This window comes from Macaca nemestrina, chromosome 11 (genome assembly GCF_043159975.1).
Source record: "Macaca nemestrina isolate mMacNem1 chromosome 11, mMacNem.hap1, whole genome shotgun sequence".
NCBI lineage: Eukaryota > Metazoa > Chordata > Mammalia > Primates > Cercopithecidae > Macaca > Macaca nemestrina.
In genome coordinates this window covers 93,570,060-93,592,641 of record NC_092135.1, presented here as the reverse complement: position 1 = coordinate 93,592,641, position 22,582 = coordinate 93,570,060, and the positions used below count along the sequence as shown (strand labels likewise).

Sequence of the window (22,582 nt, the reverse complement as noted above, 5' to 3'; positions counted from 1 at the left end):
ATGTCAGGGGTAGGTATGCATAGACCCGCCCACCAGGAAACAGCAGATGAAAAGACAAAAACGAAAAGTAGAGAGAACAGCAACCTCAGTAACACCATTACTTATTTTTAGTTTGTAAGAAAGGAAAACCTTTGCGCCTTGGCAATGCAAACAATTTATAAATCAGGCAACACCTCCAAAGGTGCTTTAAAAAGTCATTAAGATTAGAAAAATAACATTTTTGACTCTTTTTTTTTTTTTTAATAACCTTCCCACCAGTTGGGAAACACTGCTTGTCTTTAGGAGGGAGAGTGATGGCTGCTTCTAGGGTTGTGCAGTCTGTACATGAAAGCAAGGTGGAGTTGAAGAGGGCTGAGATCTAGCCCCAGGGTGCCTAGGCATTGGCCTGGTGTGGGCTGATTCTGCATGCAGATGACATCTTTTTCTAATCCACATAAGGTACTTCATAGACCAGCAGAGCCTTGAGAAGAATAAAACATAAAAACAAGAACAACACTTTTGCTTCACAAATACGTCTTTTGAATAAGCTGCCTATATTGGGTTTGGTTGATTATAACCTGCTACATGTAGGTAGTTTGTCCATGGAGTTGTTTCTTCTCTACTAGTTCACGTGTTTTAAAATTCAAATTAAAATTCTAATTTTTTTTTTTTTTTGAGACGGAGTCTTGCTCTGTCACCCAGGCAGTAGGTCGCAGCTCACTGCAAGCTCCGCCTCTCAGGTTTACACCATTCTCAGTTTACACTGCCTCAGCCTGCCGAGTAGCTGGGACTACAGGCGCCCGCCACCTCGCCCGGCTAGTTTTTTGTATTTTTTAGTAGAGACGGGGTTTCACCGTGTTAGCCAGGGTGGTCTCGATCTCCTGACCTCGTGATCCACCCGTCTCGGCTTCCCAAAGTGCTGGGATTACAGGCTTGAGCTACCACGCCCGGCCTTAACATTCTAATTTTTAAAAACCCTCAGATTTCGGTATGCCAAAATGCCTTTTTTTAGCTGCTACAATTTAGGTTAGGTCGTGATCAAAAATGTATTTAAAAGTTTTGGACAAAATTGTCACTACCATATAGAATGTGGTGGTGGTACCTGGGTTTGGGAAAGTACTTCCTATTAAGGAACCTCCTTTCATTAGGGAAACGAGGAAATCAGGAGCAAACACTGAGTCACCTCTGATGATCTGTGGTAGTTGGTGAAATTTTTGTAGAATTTTCAAGGGTAAAAAACAAGTATTTCTTTTTTATTTTTTTAAATTTTACTTTAAGTTCTGGGATACATGTGCAGAACATGCAGGTTTGTTACATAGGTAAACATGTGCTATGGTGGTTTGCTGTACCTATCAACTCATCTAGGTTTTAAACCCCCCATACATCAGGTATTTGTCCTAACATTCTCCCTCCCCTTGCCTCACAGCCCCCAACAGGCCCCAGTGTGTGATGTCCCCCTCCCTGTGTCCATGTGTTCTCATTATTCAACTCACACTTATGAGTGAGAACATGCGGTGTTTGGTTTTCTGTTCCTGTGTTAAAAAACAAGTATTTCTAATATTGCCGACTGCACACATTGAATTCTGACACATGTGGTAGAAAATGTTTGCCTTCAGTTACAGGTAGTAGACGAAGAGTGCTCCTTGGGTCCTACCTGCACACTCTCCAGTGGTAGAATGGATTCCTCTAAACGTGCTTTGCCTTTCTCTGCTGCTTTGTCTATACTGTTTTGTTTGCCAAGAGCAATTGTTCTCAATCCTGGCTGAACATTGAAATCACCTGGAGAGCTTTTAAAACTTCAAATACTCAAGCCAAACTCTAGACCAATTAAACCAAACTCTCTGGACACAAGACCCAGACGCTGCTGGTTTTTAAATTTTGCAGTACATTCCAATCAGCATCCAAAGTGGAAATCTTCTGCCGTGTAGAATGTTGCCCTCTTCTATCTCTTGACTAACTGCCAATCACTCTTAAGTTTTAGCTCAGGTGTCCTTTGCTTGGGGGAAGCCCTCTTTGCCTCCCTCATCTGGGTTGGGTGCTCTCTGTGCTCCTGTAGCGTGCGTTGCAAGCTTACCACTCTCAGAGTCCTTATCCCATTGTATGTTCTTTGTTCTTCTGTTTGCTCAACTCAATGAAAACTTTTTGAGGGCAGCGACCAGACTGTATCTTACTCTTCTTTATATCATAGAGCCTGACTCATGGTAGCTATTATTTTATATAAAATGCCTTAGGGGAGAATCATCAAGTGACTAAAATTTTAGGAAATAGAAGTAGCAGAGAGCAACTCCATGAACGGGGAATGTGGGCATTCTGATTGTTCATTCAATAAGTTTGTAGGGAGCATGACTTTGTGCCAAACAATAAAACCATGAAGTCAAATAAGAGATGACCCGTGTGCTAAAGTTACTTTCATTCTGGTCTAGGAGAGAGTTGTGTATGCCCTTGATTGCATACAGTGTAATGTGTGCTATAAGGAGTTAAGACCCCTATGAGGAAGTACAGAAAGTAGCCTGGGGTGGTGATTGGGGTAGAACACATTGTCTGGGAAAGTGTCCAAGAGGAGCTAACACTTGATCTGCACACTGACAGATGAATAGGAGCTAATCTGGTGGATAACAAGGGGAAGGGCATCCAAGTAGAGCAAACACTGAAGCACATGGAGGCACTTCATAGACAATGTGTATGGGATTCCACAATCAGTTCTATGCAGCTAAAATGAAAGGCATGTGAATGGGAGTAGTAGGAGGTGATGCTTAAGGCATAGGTGCAATATATACAACTATTATGTATCCACAAAAATTAAAAATTAAAAAAATTGGTGATACATAGTGATAAAGAGCCATCTGACTTAAAAAAAAACATAGATGTGATTCAAGACATTAGGTCAGGTAGACTACTGTATACATGAAAAAATAAAAAATAAAAGGTGAGGATTTCAAACGAAGCCAACGTCAAGACAGTGTTTATTGACTTATGGGTTCATTGGTGACCAGAGCCAGGAAGTTACTATGGTTTATTGCAGTGTGTGTGGATGGGTGTACAGAGGCAGGGCAGGGAGCAGATTGTGGAGGGCTGTATTATGAAATGAAGTGGAGGCAGAAAATACATATAGATAACATTTTCAATAAGTGTCATTGTGAAAGCCCAAAGAGAGGTTATTCCATACCTGGAAAGGATTGTGGGAGCAATAGAATGATTTGTTTGTTGTTTGCTTTTTAAAAGAAGAAACCTGAGCATGTTTGCATGTTTATGGGAAAGAACCAGGAGATGTGGGCAATGAAGAGAGACCTGCCTGTAAGAGCAATTACGTCCCCAGATGAAGCAGTTGTTAGCAGACAGTCTTGATGGACACCATGAAAATGTAAATTCCTTAGTTCACAATAGTGGCTGATTATCAGATTGTAAAAATGCTTCACCCATGACAAATAATTACAGTGTTCCCTTTTCTCTTATCTCACTTTGTAAGATTTCCTTTACTTTTGACACCACTAGAATCCTTAAAATGTAAATCAGCTGCTCCAACTATTATGATTCTAGAGCCAGGCTTTGAACCATATATTATGCCACGGCTGCTCTGATCAACTGAAATGAAAGATAGCTTCCAACTTGATTCTAATGAATTTTGCTGTTAAAGAGTTCTCAGAAATTGGACTAGTTTGAAATGAGAATAAGTTGATCACCAAACAAACTCTTTGAGTTATTAGATTTCTGACTATGAGAAACTGAGTGGGTTTTAAATCCAACAATCATGTTTGCCTATGTCGTTAATCATAGTCTCTACAAATTACACCTTTACAAGTACTACCATATATAGTAAATGAAGTCTATTTTAAGGTCAGAACTTGACACATAAAAGCAGAGGCGTTTTTAACAGAAATAATGATATAATTTTTGTATATTTTTTCATTTATAGGTAACATTATTAAACTTCATGATAACCCCAGAGGGAATGCAAGATCAGCTTCTGGGAATTGTGGTGGCACGAGAAAGGCCAGACCTTGAAGAAGAAAAGCAAGCCTTGATATTACAAGGAGCTGAAAACAAAAGGTTTTAAATATCATAAACAGAACTATTCTTATTTGTTTCGAGATCACTAGAATGAATTAAAATACATTTTACAGATCTCTTTTGTTAGATTTATTAGGAATACTGCAAGCGAAAGTGTAACAGGAAAATATGAGGAATTATACCTCTATGTTAATTTAGAAAACTGCATTACTGAGGATATTTTGACATGCAAGTTCTTAGGCACTGAAAGAGCTAGAAGGCCTGCCAGAAGTCAGGGCAGGGTATTTTCAAATATTCCACAAAGTTTTAGCACAAGAGTTTTAGTAGTCACTGTGTAACTGAGGTAACCTGTTTTTACTGGAGCATGGTATAAATGAATAGAATATGTTGCATCCCACTTTCTGCTCATAACATCTATATCATAGGTAGAAAGAGTAAAGCTGTATAAGTCATGTAAAATTTCAGAAAATAAACAGAGTGCTGCTTTCTGTTCACTCCGAACTGAGATCCTTGATGGCAGAGTAAATTGGCTTGCCGTATTTCTCTCTAGTTAGCCCATAAATGATCATTAAAAAGGGAACTGGAGCAGAAAGGCCCATCTTTGTGACATTTTGCGAGATAGGAAATTAATTATAAGGCATCACCATTACAGATATTTGTCACAAAGTGATGCATTTCTTTAGGTTACAAGTTCTTTGTTTCTTATAAAAGAACATATACGTGAAATGATTTTAAATGATTTCTTTTTCTTCTAAGAAAATTGTGTTTTATTCCAGGCAGTTAAAAGAAATAGAAGACAAGATTTTAGAAGTTCTTTCATCTTCGGAAGGCAATATATTAGAAGATGAAACTGCTATTAAGATATTATCTTCCTCCAAGGCTTTGGCTAATGAGATTTCTCAGAAGCAGGAAGTAGCCGAAGAGACAGAGAAAAAGATTGATGCCACCCGCATGGGCTATCGTCCTATTGCCATCCACTCTTCCATCCTGTTTTTTTCTCTTGCTGACTTAGCCAACATTGAGCCCATGTACCAGTATTCACTGACCTGGTTTATTAACCTTTTTATCCTGTCTATTGAAAATTCAGAGAAATCAGAAATTTTGGCAAAAAGGTATGTAAAGGAAATACTAATTAATATTAACTAATTAATGCATGAAATTAGAGAGTAATTTGTGGCCTCCATTGTTGTCTCAGAATGGTACAAGCATTACAGCCACTTACCTAAAATGAACTTGATTAATCATTGTACCAGAAATAAATTCGAGGGTTAGAAATTGAACAGATGTGTCCAAATTCAGTCTGCCAAGAAACTGTTTACAGAGATCTAGGATTATAATGTAATTCTAGAAAGAGAAAACATTTACCTTCATTTTTCATTTGCAAAATATATTTATGAATGGAAGTATGGAAAGAGTAGTTAATACTTTTTAAAAATATGACTCCTATTCTGTACGAACTGGCATTCTAAAAGTTGCAAATTCACATTTTAATATACACATCTGTAAAATTTGTCAAATGCTAGGGTAAAAAAATCCCAAAGCTTGTTGTGATTATTTGTGGTAATAGAGCTTCTTTTCTATTTTTCTTATTCACATAAAATACTTTATATTACTGTTGGCTATTACAATAAGTAATGGAATTAAGACCTGACTTAAATCTACAAGAGAATTAAATTTCATTTGATTTTTAAAAATCAGATAATTTTCAGTTTGGTATTAAAACATGTTTTTAATAGAGTTTAATGTGTAATTAAAAAAAGTAATTAATTACAACTTTTACCTTTTATAACCTTCTTGATAAATATGAACCTAGATACTTCAGTTTCTTGACTGTTTAGACCCACAAGGGAAACTCAATTTATCACTCACAGCTAAGAATTATGTTTAGCAATCCAAAATGTTAATCTTACTTTAATCTGAATTTAATTCCTTTATCATAGTAGAGGTCTAAAATTTTGAGTGTTCTTAGACTTAGCAGTTTTTTGTTAGTAAGATTTATTATTTTACAGGTTTGAATACGAGACTAATAAAGGTATGAGTCTGACACTTTGGGCTTGGCCAAAAATATATATCGATATATAGATATCTGCCATTGAGAAAGGGAGGGAGTAGGTTATTTATTTGGAAGAAATGCATTGCATAATGATAGAGTTTATTCATCTTTATGATATTTGAAAATGTTTAGTTTATTTCTTCCAGTTCTGAAATTTTCAAGTTTAGCAAGGATTACAGAAATAAAAAAATTTTAAGTGATCTTTCTTAGAAAAGTTCCCAGGTGTTTGCATTATAAGTTAGTTAATTAAACATGCATGTCTGGTTTTCATACTAGATTCTGAGTTCCATAAGACAAGAATAAAAAAAATAAAATTATCCCCAGCCTGGGCATGGTGGCTCACACCTGTAATCCCAGCACTTTGGGAGGCCAAGGTGAGCAGCTTGCATGAGCCCAGGAGTTTGAGACCAGCCTGGACAACATGGCAAAACCCCGTCTCTACAAAAAATACAAAAATTTAACTGGGCATGGTGGTGTGGGCCTGTAGTCCCAGCTACTGGGGAGGCTGAGGTGGGAGGATTACGTGAGCCCAGGAGGTTGAGGCTGCAGTGAGTCGTGATTGTGCCACCACACTTCAGCCTGGGCAGTGGGAGTGAGACCCCATCTCCAACAGTTACTACAGTGCTAATCACATTATAGCCACACAATAAATAATGTTCTGCTTTTCACTACTGGTCTTAATTTCTACCTTGCATAAAAGAATAACCACTAGAATGTTACTCTCTTAATTAGCTTAAAATCAAGGTATTTTCTGGAGTCTAGAGAAGAAAATTTCTTTGGTCTGCCATTTAAAGACATTTTTCATATAAGCTTTAAAAATTAAAACAATTCTATGCTTTAAAAATAATGACGGGTCCTTTATTGTCTCTTATTATATCAAGTTAGAACTCATCCGAAGTATGGAATTTGTTTCTTCATTACTGTGCTTTTGTTCCTTAAGATGTAAGGAAAAGCAAACCCTTTTTACCCAGATGTGTGATTTGGATGAGATTTAGAAAACAAAATGTGGCCTTTTCTTTTTAGTTAAACTTCTTTAATTTCAAAACAATGAAAATCATATGTATGTCTGCAGTAATACTAAAAGTATAATTTTGGAACCAAAAGGTAAATAGAGAAAATAGATGTTAAAACTTTTATTGAAGTTATCAATACACATGAAGAAACATGCAGAAATCAGAAGTATTTGCCCAATGAATTCTCATAAGTGAGCAAACCTGTGTAACTAGCACCTAACTCAAAACACAGAACATTATCAACAGCCCAGAAGTGTCCGCTCCTGATCACTAACCCTCTCCCCCAAGGTGACCACTGTCCTGACTTCCAACACCACAGGTTAGTTTTTGCCAGTTTTAGAACTTCATATAAATAGAATCACACAGTGTGTGCTTTTTTTGTGTCTGATATCTTGCACTCAGCACCATGCTTGTGAAATTAATGCACATTGTTTTGTCTAGTACAGTGTTTTACTTAGTTAGTTTTCTATTGTCGGGGAAGTATAATTAAAAACTACATCTTCTCCCAACCCAGAAACTCTCTCCTCAAAGACAGTAGAGAAAAAAAAATAGTTTTATTGTTGAATAAACATTAAATGGAACATAACACATAATCACAGGCAATCACAAAGAGATTGCAAAGACAGAGAGGAATCTCACCCCCTTAATTATCGAAGCAGATAAAACCCATTACATCACACTTAGTTCATCCTAACTTTACTTGGCAATTGAAGTGACCATCTGTGTTAGCAAATTGGCTTTATCCAGAGGAAAACCAAACTTTTCATATCTGTGTGACAGGAGGTAGTTTTGCAATTTGAGATAAGCTTAACTGCAGTTAGGCTCCTACCCTTCTGCAGCGAATTGGAGACAAGTGGGCTATCTCCCTTGATGTTTACATTTCAAAGAAATGGCTTCTGGGTTTTTGAGAAAGAAATCACTGGGTCGTAAAACTGACAAAGGTCTGACTAGTTTTCCAAAGGGTGTATATAAATTTCAGTGTGAGGAGAAAGTACCTATAATTTTAGGTTTTCTAAATTATCTAAGAAAAAAAGGAGGGAAGGAAAATCTCTCTCCTTATTTTCGACAGAAAGAATTGAGTCTCTTATTTTTAATTTTTGCTTGTCCTAAAACTGTAACACAAATCATGTATCCATTCTACTGTTGAGGATATTTGGGTGGCTTCTAACTTGGGGGCTACTATGAAATTTTGCTTCCTTGAACATTCCTGTTCATGGCTTTTGGTGCTGATATGTACCTGTCTTTGGTGGGTATATATACAGGAATGAAACTGATGATCACAGGGCATGCATATATTCCCTTTTAGTAAATACTGCCGTTAGTTTTCCAAAGCATTGTACCAAGAGAGAAACTTTGGTCAGTCCTGTTTAATCTTTTTTTGTTGTTGTTAAAGTAAACTAAGAGTTTCCAATTAGGAAGCTAGCTCCCAAATCAGAAATGAAAAAGAGGAGTTCTCACAGGAATGATTTGTTTTTCTGCCAGTCATTGATAGACACCAAATAACTGGTAGACTTCAGGCAGTTATTGGACTATAGTTCTACCAAAAGCATAGAAAGCATGTGACTATTAACACTAGCCAACTTGATTGTTTTAGAATCTTAATATGGGTCTAAAATTATTTCTCGTTTCTTTTTATTTAGGGATATAAACGTATTTCATTCTTGTTTGTCCTCTGGTAGTGATTATTATATGGTACCAAGAATATATTATGTTATAACTAGTATGTTATATACTATGCAATTGCCATAATAACTTGGATCATCTGTTATTTATAAGATTTTAATGCGTTACAATTTATGTAACAGAATAAATAACTTTATATAGCAAACAAAACAAAATAAAACAAAAATAACATAAATAGAGAAACAAAATCTAACTAGGATGTAGTTTTGTTAAATGTCCTGGAATCAATCTATTGCTGTACAAATATGCATATACATGTAATTGTAACAGCCCAGTGGGTTCTTCCTGCCTGCCGCACATAGAAAATCAACCCACTGAGACCATGACATTGTGGTAAAGAGTTTAACTGATGTGAAGCTGGCCACACCACGCGAAAGATGGAATTATTACTCAAATTAATCTCTTGAAAATTCGGAGGCTAGGGCTTTTCAAGGATAGTTTGGTGGGCAGGGTGTTAGGGAGGAGGGCATGCTGTTTGGTTGGAAATGCAATCATAGGAAGTCAGCAAGGAAAACAGTCCTCCCTGAGTCTGCTTCTGGGTGGGGGCCGCCAGAGGACTTGCTGGTCTAGGTGAGGCCATCCAATAGTCAAAAATGCAAAGGCTGAAAAGACATCCCAAAAGGTCAATCTTAGGTTCTACAATAGTGATGTTATTTACAGGAGTGATTGGGGAAGTTGCAAATCTTACCACCTCTGGAATCATGGCTAGTAAACTAAATTTCTTCCAAAGTTAGCTTGGCCCATACCCAGGAATGAGCCAAGACAGCCAGCCTGTGAGGCTAGAAGCAAGATGGAGTCAGCTATTTCAGATTTCTCTTACTGTCATAATTTTGCAAAGGCAATTTGATAATTACGTACACAGTTTTTTTTTTTTTCCCCACTTCTATCAAGACCATTCTCTCATGTTATTAAGTATTCTTCGGAAACATAAGTTTTAGGAGTTGCACAATATACATGCCATTGTATCAATGTACCATAATTTTCATATTATAAGACTTTTGGCTGGGTGGGGTGTCTTACACCTGTAATCCCAGCACTCTGGGAAGCTGAGGGGGGCAGATTGCTTGAGCCCAAGTGTTCAATACCAGCCTGAGTGACATGGCAAAACCCTGTCTCTACAAAAAATGCAAAAATTAGCCTGGAGTGGTGACATGCACTTGTAGTCCCAGCTACCTGGGAGGCTGAAGCATGAGGACCACTTGAGCCTGGGAGTTCAAGGTTACAGTGAGTTATGATCGTACCACTGCAATCCAGCCTGGATGATACAGTGAGACCCTGTCAAACAAACAAAAAACACTTCTAAGTAGTCTCCAGCTTTTGTATTGTAAGTAATGCTGCAGTAAATATAAGTGTCTGCATCATTGCTTATTTTCTTAGGCTAAAATCCCAAATTTAGGACAAAGGTGTTCACTTCTTGCAGATTCCTGATATAAATTCCTTTCCTGGAAGATGATTCAAACACACAGCCCCATCAGAGGAACATGAATGATCCTATATCACTGTATCACTCACCAGCATTAGAATGATAATTTTAATCTTCTTTTTCACCTTAAAAGGTTATTAAAATATATTATATGTCCATTTTTACTAGTGATTGAACCTGAACTTATAATATGATTAACCTTTATAATTTTCCCTTCAATCTGTCTACAAGAAGAGACTTGTTTTAAAGTGCAGAAAATTTTATTTTACTCTAAAAAGACCAAATGTGAGTCACCCTGTATTAATTGTATGGTACTGCTACAAGTGAGACAAATTCAGTGCCATGCATGAAAAGACAACCTATTAGCATAATAATGGGGACAGAATAGTATGTTTATTTTAAATGTTCTAAGAATTTGACTGTATTTTAGCAACTATTGCCAAGCCTTTCTCTACAAAAATCTTTTTTGAAGTTCCCAACTAAAAATAAGATATATTCATTTGTTGTAATTCTCTTTATGGGAATGCTGCAGGGGATAAAATAGTTAAGAAAATAGGCAGGTAAGGAAAAGTGGAAAAAAAAAAAAAAGGTAGGATGATTGACAGCCTAGAATATCAGTCAGGACATTGCCAAAATTAGCCAGGCATGGTTGTGCACGCCTGTAGTCCCAGCTACTCGGGAGGCTGAGGCAGGAGGATGGCTTGAGCCCGGGAGGCAGAGGTCACAGTGAGCCAAGATTGCATCACTGTACTCCAACCTGGGTGACAGAGAGAGACCCTGTCTCAAAAATAAATAAATAGATAAATAATAAAAAGGAAATCTTGTGATTATTCATATTTTCATGTTTTGCCTCTAGCAAATAAAAAGGGAGTTTGCCAAGTTTTGTAATTTCTTCAGCTTTTATGAATTTATAATGAGTAGCACAACACTAAACTTAATGTTAATTTAATAAAGAAGCTACTAATTTTAGATTGTTCATTTAATATATAATATAAAACATTTGAAATTATTTGTTATAAAGAGGTCAAATTTTACACCCAGAAATGCTTTGTAGATAAAAAGTCTGTAAACTTTTTAATCTCACAAATTAATATACCATCCACTAACTTTTTTCCAAGAGGAAGATTAAGTTTAAAAAAAAATTCAGTCCACAGTAAAATGCATTTGGACTGAAGTCCATTGTGTAGCTCTCAACTTGGGGCACCCAGTTAATGAGGATTCTTGATTGTTTTGGGGGTAATTGACCAGAAAGTTTATCAGAAGAACATACATGTAAATGGTGTACAATGGCTTTTCTTAAGCCCATTACCTTTAAAGTACATTTTTATTTATTTCCTTTATTTTCTGTTGACCCTTAGGCTTCAGATTCTCAAGGATCACTTTACTTATTCACTGTATGTTAATGTCTGCCGGTCACTCTTTGAAAAGGATAAGCTGCTCTTTTCCTTTTGTCTAACTGTAAATCTCCTGCTGCATGAGCGTTTGGTCAGTACTGTTTTCATTTGTAAGAAAAAACCCTTAATAACACTGATTCATTAATTTATTTGTGTGGGAGCATATATAAAAAGATTGTAAGTAGTTAAACAATAATACTGTTTATTATTATAGTTAAGGCAAGATGTGATCAGGAGAATAAATTTTGCAGAAGTGAGATATAAATTAAGCACAGAATTCATTATGTTACTATTAAATTTTTGTGTGTTTTAAAATAAATTGATTATATTAGATTTTCACAGAACTATGCATATAAATTTAGTTAATATTGATACATTTACACCAGGTAGTAGTGTAAATGTTTTTAAAGACTTGTGCAAGTTACTGAAATCTGTGTAAAGTCACTATTTTATACACTTACGTGTTTAAGATTTATGGATTTCATATGGTGATGGTTGAATTTTGAAGAAATAAAGGCTTTATTGTATTTCTTGCAAAAGATGTATACCAGTAACTCATTATACTTTATGGAAAATAGTTGAAAACATGACACATTGGTGGGTTTCTGCCTTTCTACAATTTCTAGAGCCAATAGGACTCTAGACAGTCATTTTGGAAAACATGTATTCGAATAGAACGTATTCAGATTTTCACATTTAGACAAGTAATTCTGGAGTAAAATTGTCAAAAAGTAACTATTTAAAATGGAACTATTTTGAAAACTGGTTATCATGAGTATACTGTCATGAGAAATTCTTATGAATAAATATTGAGCTATATCACTAGCTATAGAATTTCATAGAGACCACATCTGAAACTTGCAAGTCAGCACTCAACTCTTTTATAACGGTGGTAAGCTTACTAGTTTATGATGAACTCATTTCTGACTCTTCATGCTGCTTTGTTTTCCAAAGATTAATAAAGCTGAGTGGAGATTTCTGCTAACTGGTGGCATTGGACTGGATAATCCTTATGCCAACCCTTGTACATGGCTTCCTCAGAAATCCTGGGATGAAATATGTCGATTAGATGATTTGCCTGCCTTCAAAACCATTCGTAGAGAGTTTATGCACTTAAAGGATGGATGGAAGAAAGTATATGATAGTTTGGTATGTTTTAACCCTCTTGCTTATTCCAGTGTTTTTAAATGGAGAAAAGAATATTAAATATCTTTTCATAAAGGCAAGATTTAAATAAGCTTTAAACAACTGGTCACATGTTAGAATGCAAACTTTGATTTATGCTACCCGCCCTTCTAAGTCAGTGGTTCTGTTTGAACTTCATTCAAACTCCTTGAAAGGTATTAAGATGCAAGAATGCTGCATGGTTCTTGAAAATATTCTTGTTGAATTTCCATGCCGGGTTTTTATTCATTATCAATGTAGATTTTGGCAATCCTAATAGCAGATGAGTTAAAATGTATGGAACAGCTATTGTTTAGATTTTCTCAATGCAGGATACAAGCTAATAAAATTTTTTGTGTGTGTCATTTGAGAAAAGGAAAAGCTTGTACAGTAGTTCTAAAACAATTTTCATGAGACCTTGTTTTACTAACCGGGGAGTATTATAATTGACACAGACATAATATTCACAATTTCCCATCTGGGATATATAGCAATTGTTGCTTTCTCTCAATTTTTCTTTAGCACAAGGGCTAGTATTTTTCCAATTTCCAGTTAATTGTTTCTATTCCTTTGTTTCTACCCTCTTGACTTCCTGCTTTCCATGAGTTTAATATGCAAGAGCTCTGCTTGGGAGAGGTTGGAGGAGAGGAAGCTAGATATGTGGAGAGTATGTTTTGTTTGGTTAACCTATATTTTATTTTGTCAGCTATTTGTTGTATTATATGTGATAGTGAGATTATGTCTTCACATGAATTCAAATATCTGGAAGTGATCTCTTTTGGATGTCTCCTTGTTCATAATAAAAATGTTTTCTAGAGACAAGTATGTGTTGTGAGTACCTCAACTAATTTAAAATTAAAATTTTATTACTGTATTGAAGCATGAAGATTTCTAATTGGAGATACCACATAGCTTCTCCTAAAGTTTCACAGGTACACATGTCTCCTTTTTTCCCCACCAAGGTTTACGCCTCCTGGTATCCTGATGGCTTTCTTCTTGTGATTTTTTAATAGCTCTCAATTGGCTTCTTCATTACACACATTCTCAAGTCTCTCTTTGTAAAACAAAACATTTTTTAAAAACTAAACAAATAATACAATAAATTTCAGTACAATACCCTTTTTACTTGTTTTGAAATATTTATTTATTTTTATAAATAGATGATGAGAGAAGTGGGTAGGTTTTTAAAAATGTCTTTGTTTCAGCTGGGAGCAGTGGCTCATGCCTGTAATCCCAGCACTTTGGGAGGCCAAGACAGGTGGATCACTTGAGGTCAGGAGTTCAAGACCAGCCTGGCCAACATGGTGAAACCCCATTTCTACTAAAAAAATTAGCTGGGTGTGGTGGTGCACCACTGTAATCCCAGTTACTCGGGAGGCTGAGGCAGAATTGCTTGAACCCAGGAGGCTGAGGTTGCAGTGAGCCAAGATCATGTCACTGTACTCCAGCCTGGGTGATAGAGCAAGACTCTGTCTTAAAAAAAAAAAAAAAAGAAAAGAAAATTCCAGTGTTTGGAGAAATAAAGGGAAAATACTAGCATATGCACTTTTACTTTTTTCATAATAGGGACCTTTTTGTCTGTTTATTAGTGTTCATGTCAACATTAACCTGTTTAGTTCATGTCCTTGCTTTGATTCCTTTTAAAGTATATTAACTTTTCTTCTCATTATTTATTTTATAACCTTGTCCCATCTTTACACTAAATAGTAAAATTTAGACAAGCATTCTTGATTTCATTTATATATTTTTTCTAAAAGTTGGTTTATAAGTGAAAATATTGTTCTCTTTATAATCCCCAAAATAACACTGAATTATTTACACTGTAATTTTAGGAACCACACCATGAGGTTTTCCCTGAAGAATGGGAAGATAAAGCAAATGAGTTTCAAAGGATGCTTATTATTCGTTGCTTGAGGCCAGACAAGGTAAATGTGGGCTTTGAAAACAGCTCAACGATTCCAAAGCCTTATGCCTGCTCAGTCCATCCAAATGTGCATTTCCTTATATATTCATCATGGGGGAGGTAGAGGAGCCTGCAGGAAATAATCCCACTTATTTCTAATGCAGACATTTTTTCAAAAAGTTTGTATATTTTTCTAAAACCATCCTAAATTAGTAACTAATTGGATTATATTGTATAATTTTATTCATTTTGTGATTATTTGTTTTTAATTTATGGTTCTCAGTACTCACAATCTACTCCCTTTGCATGTTTGTAGTCTCATTTTTACTGTTAATACTTGAGTGAAATTAGTTAATGAGGTTAACATCAAGCTGATAGACTAGAATCTCTGGACTTCTCAAGTGCTATCCTTACGTATAGTTTTTTGTTGGAATTTGAATTTAAGACATTTGTCATTATTGACAACAAAGGAAAATATCAATATTGTTACTTTTAACTTCTTTAAATAATAAATTATATAACCAGTGAATCAGCAGACCTGTTATATTAGCAAATGTCAGTATTCATTGACATCCTCATTTGTATTAGATAAAAAAATTCACCTGTGAATATTGACCAATATCCACAAAGATATCAATATACTCTAAAAAAAAATAGACATTAGCTATGTTGGAAAAAATTGAGAAAATATCCTAGTTGTCCATTATTACCACTGAAATAAAAGTTTGACATAAATATTTCAAAACTTATTATATTCAGTTTCAGCTGTTAAGGAATAGGAGACAATGTCTCCATCCTAACCAAAAGAAAAATATAAAGCAGAACTTAGATTGTCAAAGCAATGTATTAATTTTTTAAAAATACACATCAGTGATAACATGGGGTAGGGACATTTTTTCCTCTGTGAGCCCCACTCTGTTCACTGAACACATGTAATTCTTTCATGATGTGGCAGTCTGTTCTTAGCCAAGGCCCAAGTATCCATCAGGCAGAGGAGGCACAGTGCTTGGGAACCAGAATACTTCTAGGGGGTCTATGAAAATGTTGTAGTTTCTTTTAAAATCAGAAGAATATAATCCAGTGTGTATTATATTTGTCTTTATACCAACAATGGTAAAATATAATTTTTCATTTTGTTTTTTTAATGGAGAAAGGGGCCTATGAAGTACCTTGGGTCCACGAAAGTCACTCTGCTACCCTGCTCTCAGATGCTGGAAGTAACTACAGTGGTTTAGCATTCTTTATGACCCTGGTGAAACATCCTACCCCTTGGTAGCCCTTTTAAAAAATTCAATCTCCATGAAAATGCTATTGTTAAGCCTCACAAGTTTTCACTTCACATATTAAATATGGGAGAATATGAGATGCTTCACACTCTTGTTTAATGTGGCTCCCTGCTCTAAAATATTTTATTAACATTTTCGGTTTTCCACTTTGTTTCCTAAGCTAGATAAAGACTGTTATACTATAATGGCTCTGGATGTACCACTGACCTTCCCCCCTCAATATTAAAAAAAGGTTCATGTTTTATGTTAAGTATAATTAAAAGTGATTAATAAGCCATTTTCTAATTGCAGCAGTTTCGTCTGCAAATATTTTCCCCCAATTCTATGTTTTTAAAAATTTGACACTTTAATCTGAAAATACATGGAGCTATTAATAAGATCAAGTATCTCTTTCTACAGTCACTCTCTTTTTAAAGTATAATCGAGGGAGGTGGGAAGTTACATAGTCAAGCTGAGGGTTTTTTTTGGTGGAGGGGGCACAGGTTGGTTTGTATGTTTTTTGTTTGTTTTTAAATCAGTGGGGGTTAAATTTATGGTTTTATACTTCTCTCAGCTACTTTGCCTAATACTTTAGCCCTCTGTCTTGTAACATCTTCATATATATTTAAAAATCTCGTCTAGTTTCCCAATTTTACTTGGCTAGATAGATAAGTATGTAGACAATACTACTCACCAATATTTCTGGTTCTTTAAAAGCTATTATGCTTTTAAAAGAATGGTTTTCCAAAGAAGAATAGTAGTAGAATATCAGGGAGAGGAAGAGTGCTGTATGGGGCTGGTATCTGAGCTAGTACTCTATAAGAGCTTATCTGTTTGTCATCTCTAAGAGATAATCTGTATAGCCACAGACATCCAGGAAAATCAGCAATTAGTTGATCTCTAGTTTACAGTACGCTCCATGAGCACAATTTGGGGGGATCTCCTTTCCCCCCTCTCCCCTCAAAACCAGCCTCACTCAGTGGTAAGAAGCCACAAATGGCAGGCCCTCTAATGCTCCGGTTTGAAAAAATGTAAAAGCTTCTCACTAAATCACCAGTAGAAAAAAATGAGATGGGCTTGCACTTCCTTTAGAATTTAATAGTTTATAGTGTTTTATTGACAAAAGAAACATCAAATGGATAAATCCTGAGGTGTGGAATGTTTTGAGTCCATTTACAAAATGAAAAGCTTCTGGCCACAGTTCTATCCTTCTAAACAGTAAACGAACAGCAAATTAATCAGCTTTCAATAAGAAACTTGTCAAATGTAAGTTAATATGTTTCTCTGGCCTCAGATAAATCCAGTAGGAACTTGCAATAAATAGCAAAACATACATAGAAGACCACAAACTTCTTTCCTGCCTTTGGGAGAATGGTTGCCTAAATTAGTCTGTAAGTTTTGTTACTGACAGATTTCATTTTACAAACCTAACGCTGGCATAATGAGATTGAAGAGGCAAACCCAATTCTGTTGCCTTGCAAACTGAATAGTTAACACAGGTTCATTTACCTCGGGAGTTACACTTCAGTCTTGGGAGCAAGTAAGTTTTGTTCAGCTTCAACATTAAGAGTGAAACACTGCAGTGTGTCTCTGATCACTCTCAGGTGAGCACCCCTAACTTGATCCTCCAGTGCCAGCAGACAGAAAGAAGAATGACATTCTGCCAGACACATTTGCCTGTGCAAAGTGACTGACACCAGTTTGAACCACTCACAGCAGTGAGGCCATTTATAATTCAGACTTGCTTCAAGTAAAACCATGCACTTAAAACTCGTGTTCTTTTCATTTTGTTTGCAAAACTATAATTTCATGAAGTTAGCCTTGAGAGGAAAGAGATTACGGAGAAACTGGGTTTTTTTTTTTTTGTTAATTTTTAAAAAATCTATCGAGAAAAGACCAGCTATAGGAAAATAATAATAAAGAAAAGGGCAAGGCCAAGGCCTGGGACAGACAATTAGGATATTTTTCATTTTCCTGCAGTAAGTTTGACATCTGTGACCATTCAAATTATCTGAAACATTTACCATATGTGAAATAAGTCAGACACAGAAAGACAAATACTGAATGTTCTCGCTTATAAGTGAGAGCTAAATGATGTGTATATCTGGATATAGAGTGTAGAATGATAAAAAGAGGAGACTCAGAAGAGTGAAGGGTGTGGCGGGGTGGATGACCAGAGATTGCTTAAGGGGTACAAGGTACATTATCTGGGTAATGGATACCCTAAAAGCCCTGACCTTACCACAAAACAATCTGTGCATGTAAAAAATTACACTTGCACCCTATACATTTATACAAAGTTTTTGTTTTCTTGTTTTTCTTTTCTTTTTTTTTTTTGTTTTGAGACAGAGTCTCTCTGTCACTCAGGCTGGAATACAGTGGCGCCATCTCCTCTCCCTGCAACCTCCACCTCCTGGGTTCAAGTGATTCTCATGTCTTGGCCTCCTGAGTAGCTGAGATTACAGACATGCACCACCATGCCCAGCTAATTTAAAAAAAAATTTTTTTTTTGAGATGGAGTTTCATTCTTGTTGCCCAGGCTGGAGTGCAGTGGTACAGTCTCGACTCACTGCAACCTCCATCACCTGGGTTCAAGTGATTCTTGTGTCTCAGCTTCCTGCATAGCTGGGATTACAGGCACGCGCCACCATACCCGTATTTTTAGTAGAGACGGGGTTTTACCACGTTGGCCAGGCTGGTCTCGAACTCCTGCCCTCAGGTGATCCATCTGCCTCAGCCTCCCAAAGTACTGGGATCACAGGTGTGAGCCACCATGCCTGGCTGAAATTTATACAGATATTAAAGAAGAAAAAAAAAACCTGAAACATAAAATAACATCTATAAATGAAACTTTATGTATAGATGAATTATTCTGTGATTTTTGTTTAATATTTTTGTAATTAGAACTCCACTTTCACAAAAGTAGGCATCCTGAGCTTTTTATCAATTTATTCATTCAACAGATGTTTATTTTGCACAAACAGTATATAAGCCATCCTCTTAGGTAAGTCCATGCTATCAGGCATTTATAGATGTGTTGTTGCATCTATACATTTTCCATGTTTGAATGAATCTAGAGAAATATTGGAGGGATTAAAAATAATCTAATCTCTAACACAGATATTCCTTCATTGGCTCTCAGCTCCCCACCCTAACACCCTCAGTATCTCAGTCACACATGCACTAGGACTGACACTTTTTAGAAGGCATTGTGACATGTCAGTTATTTTTATTTAAGATCTTGTGTAAATAAATGTTCCATAGACTATAAAATCGACGTTTGGAAATATTTGCAATGTTTTCCAGAGTAGACCATCGTTTTGAGATACTTGGCACCTGCACATTGCTCCTGCAGTTTGCTTCAAGTTGAGAAAAGTTGCAGGCTGATGGAACTGTCAACATAGTGCAGTGTGTTGTATATATACACAATTCCATTCTTGTATCTAAGCAGCTATTCAGTCGAGGTGATGCTGGGGCCTTCAAAAAATCTTTCCATTACTCCTTCTCTTGAGATACCGCTGTTGCCTTCTGAAATTGGTATGCTTTTGTAGTCCCTTATCTACTAGGAGTTTAATTTTAAACTATAAGGTAGCGTTCACAATATTCTGTGAAGGGGCAATCCATTCATTTGCAAGAATTTGTTATTAAACAAACAACAAATATTTATGACAATTTTGTGCATATATATATACTTCAGAGCAGGAAAAAAGGTACTTTTGGTAGTTAATAGATGAGAAATTGAAATTAGATAATTGTTTTAGTCTGTTTTGTGTTGCTATAACAGACAACCTAAGGCTTAGTGACTTATAAAGAAGAGAGATTAGAACTCATGGTTCTCCAGGCTGAGAGGTGCAAGAAGCTTGGCATCGGCATCTGCTCGGCTTCTGATGAGGGCTTTTGTGCAATGTCACAGCATGGCAGAAGGTCAAAGGGGAAGCAGACACCCAAAGCGTGTCTTAACTTCGTATTGACTAATTCTTCGCTTCATTCCATTTGTTTTGTCAGCACGGAAGTACTGGATATGGGAAAAGATAAGCATAGTAGTAAAGGGAGTACAGATTTGAAAAAAACAAAGGAGAAAATTGAAACATGAGTGGATTCTTCTCTCCCACATTACTTTCTCTTGTGTTTTGTTCCTAGGTTTACTTTTCCCTTTCATTTCGAGACTTTTTTAATGAGTAAAAGTAGGTATCAGTTGATTTTTTTCCAGGAAAATAGAGTAGTTTTATGCTGAGTAGTTAACAACATTGTTTCAATTTCTGCCAAACTTAATGAAGGTGTCAAAATCTTTGTTTGATGTGAGTGAGGCATGAACATGGGAGCCAGGTGACAATGTCTCCTGCTTGACTTTATCAGAAGCATTGCAGACGCACCCTTGAAAAGTGAAGTAGAAAAAGATCCCTTACATTTTACTAATATAGCATTTAATCCCCTGTTCAGGGAGAAGCATTTTTAGGCCTTCTTTGCTTTGCTATATATTGAATTTTCTTTTTTGCGTAGAAGACAACCAAGCTGAATTAACAATATCATGTTAGAGTGTTGAAATACCAAATAACTTCTTTAAAGTAGCTACTTTAGAGTAATAAATATATATCTTTTTTATCACACATCCACTTGCCATGATAGGAATTTATATTCAGTTTGAAAATAAATAGCAGCTACAAATATACATATGGACAACATGATGAACGCAATTTGTTTAATTATTGGTGTGCTTTGAGTTTGTCCGCATCAAAACTCACCTTGAAATCTAATCCCAAATGTGGCGGTGTTGGGAGGCGAGGCCTAATGGGAGGTGTGAGGATCATGAGAATAGATCCATCATAAACGGCTTGGTGTAGACCCTTCGTCAGAAAGCAGGAATGATGTACCCGAGGCTGTACATCAGTCATACTGATTAATGCAGTTCCACCCCCGCATCAAGGCCTGAAAGGACCAATTAGCAGAGACACCAAGCTGCAGAGTTCTGCTGTTTCTCAAACAGGCTCCCAGAAAATTCTCAGACATGCTGTCAGAAATTCTACACAACATAGTTTTGTTTGGTTTCTTGGGTGTATGGTTTGCTTCTCTTGAACAGAGCTCTTCCTTTCCTTCTCCTTCTTTTCCACACTGACATCAATTCTTTCTTGATGATGTGGGGAAATTTTGCACAACTTACACTACAATTTCTACTTTTGAGTTGTGAATTTTTGAAACATAATTAGTGTTTTATAACTTAAGAGGTCAGGTTTCTTCTTCAACCACTATGTCTTGAACATTCATTTCAAGGGGACCAAAAAAGTCTTTGAATGTTTATGTCAATTACCACTAACCTTTTATTATCTAAATATTTTATGATATTTCCTATCTAAAAGGCATTTATATAAACATTGATGCCTTGGACTCCCCACCATTAATGAATACCTAAACTAATAGAGCTAGGGTACTTTGTTTTAAAACACTTTTGAATCTAAATTTTTAATGGTTTTAGGCAGATTTCAAATATTCTTCCAACTATATCCTTGTCTCTTTCTAGGTTATTCCAATGTTGCAAGAATTTATAATCAACAGATTGGGGCGTCCATTCATTGAACCACCCCCCTTTGATTTAGCCAAGGCATTTGGAGACAGTAACTGCTGTGCACCACTGATTTTCGTGCTCTCTCCTGGAGCAGATCCCATGGCTGCCCTTCTAAAATTTGCCGATGACCAGGTACCTTACAATAGATGAAGTTATCGAATATTATTTTTAAAAAGCAATACTTGCTTATAATTGAAATTTTTAAGGATGTGGGAAAGGTAGAAATTTGTCACTTAACCTTTGAAAGTTATCAAAGGTTGACAGAATCCCAAGAAAATGATACTAAAATGGCAGCACTGACACTAAAAAAGAACTCCTTATCCAAATTAAAATCTAATTAAAACCAGAATTGGGATTTAAGGGGCATTTACTTTTATTTGGGGTGGGGGGACAGGAAACTCTTTGGCATTATTTGCACCAGTATATGAACTTGAGTTGATTTCATAAATTCAAGCCTGGACAGTGACCACAGGGGTGTACTTTTTCTGATCCCACCCCTCTGCCACTCTCTAAAGGGGGACCTTCGTTGACTTTCCAAAACAATTGTACATTGTGGTCACTGTATTAGATTAAAATATGTTCTACTATTTACATGCCTTGTCTGTCCTTAAAATTAATTCAAATGAATTCAGTACAAATGTTCTTACATCATATGGTCTAGAACAAGAAAATGATAAACAGATGATTGGGCATTTCCTGAGTTGAATTTTTTCCCATTTGGTACAATTAAAATAACACAGTGTGGTAATGCTACTGATATTTCTAAAACCACCACCACCACCACCACTTGTATTGAGTGCTTAATGTATACTGTTGACTTTGCTAGACCTTGTTACATACATGTTCTACAACCCTATAAGGTAGATGGTGGTATCTTTATTATACAGATAGGAACACTAAAGCATGGAGAGGTTAAGTATCTCCTCAAAGGCCACGTAGCTGAGAGGTTAAAAAAAATTTACTAGGCCAAAAAAATTGATATAAGGCATAGAAAAAAACTGAAGAAGACTTTTAACATAAGGAGGAAATAAAAAGGACTGACTGCGTTGTAGCAACTCCTAAAATCTAAAGCTGAAAAGAAAACTAGAAATAGGTGAACTTGTCCTATTTCCTCCAGATTTTTGAATTACATATTTT

General features: G+C 36.1%; 1 protein-coding gene across 3 annotated transcripts in view; it reads left to right on the top strand.

Annotated features, from left to right (window-relative positions):
• Window positions 1-22,582, top strand: part of LOC105468290 (dynein axonemal heavy chain 7) — a 340,382-nt gene that overhangs the window by 263,235 nt on the left and 54,565 nt on the right. For all 3 annotated transcript variants that reach the window (XM_071073104.1, XM_071073106.1, XM_071073105.1), the window contains 6 exons: window positions 3,893-4,026; window positions 4,764-5,099; window positions 11,518-11,644; window positions 12,508-12,702; window positions 14,550-14,642; window positions 21,401-21,577. In XM_071073104.1, coding sequence (XP_070929205.1) covers window positions 3,893-4,026; window positions 4,764-5,099; window positions 11,518-11,644; window positions 12,508-12,702; window positions 14,550-14,642; window positions 21,401-21,577 — 1,062 coding nt within the window. The remainder of the gene's footprint in view (window positions 1-3,892; window positions 4,027-4,763; window positions 5,100-11,517; window positions 11,645-12,507; window positions 12,703-14,549; window positions 14,643-21,400; window positions 21,578-22,582) is intronic.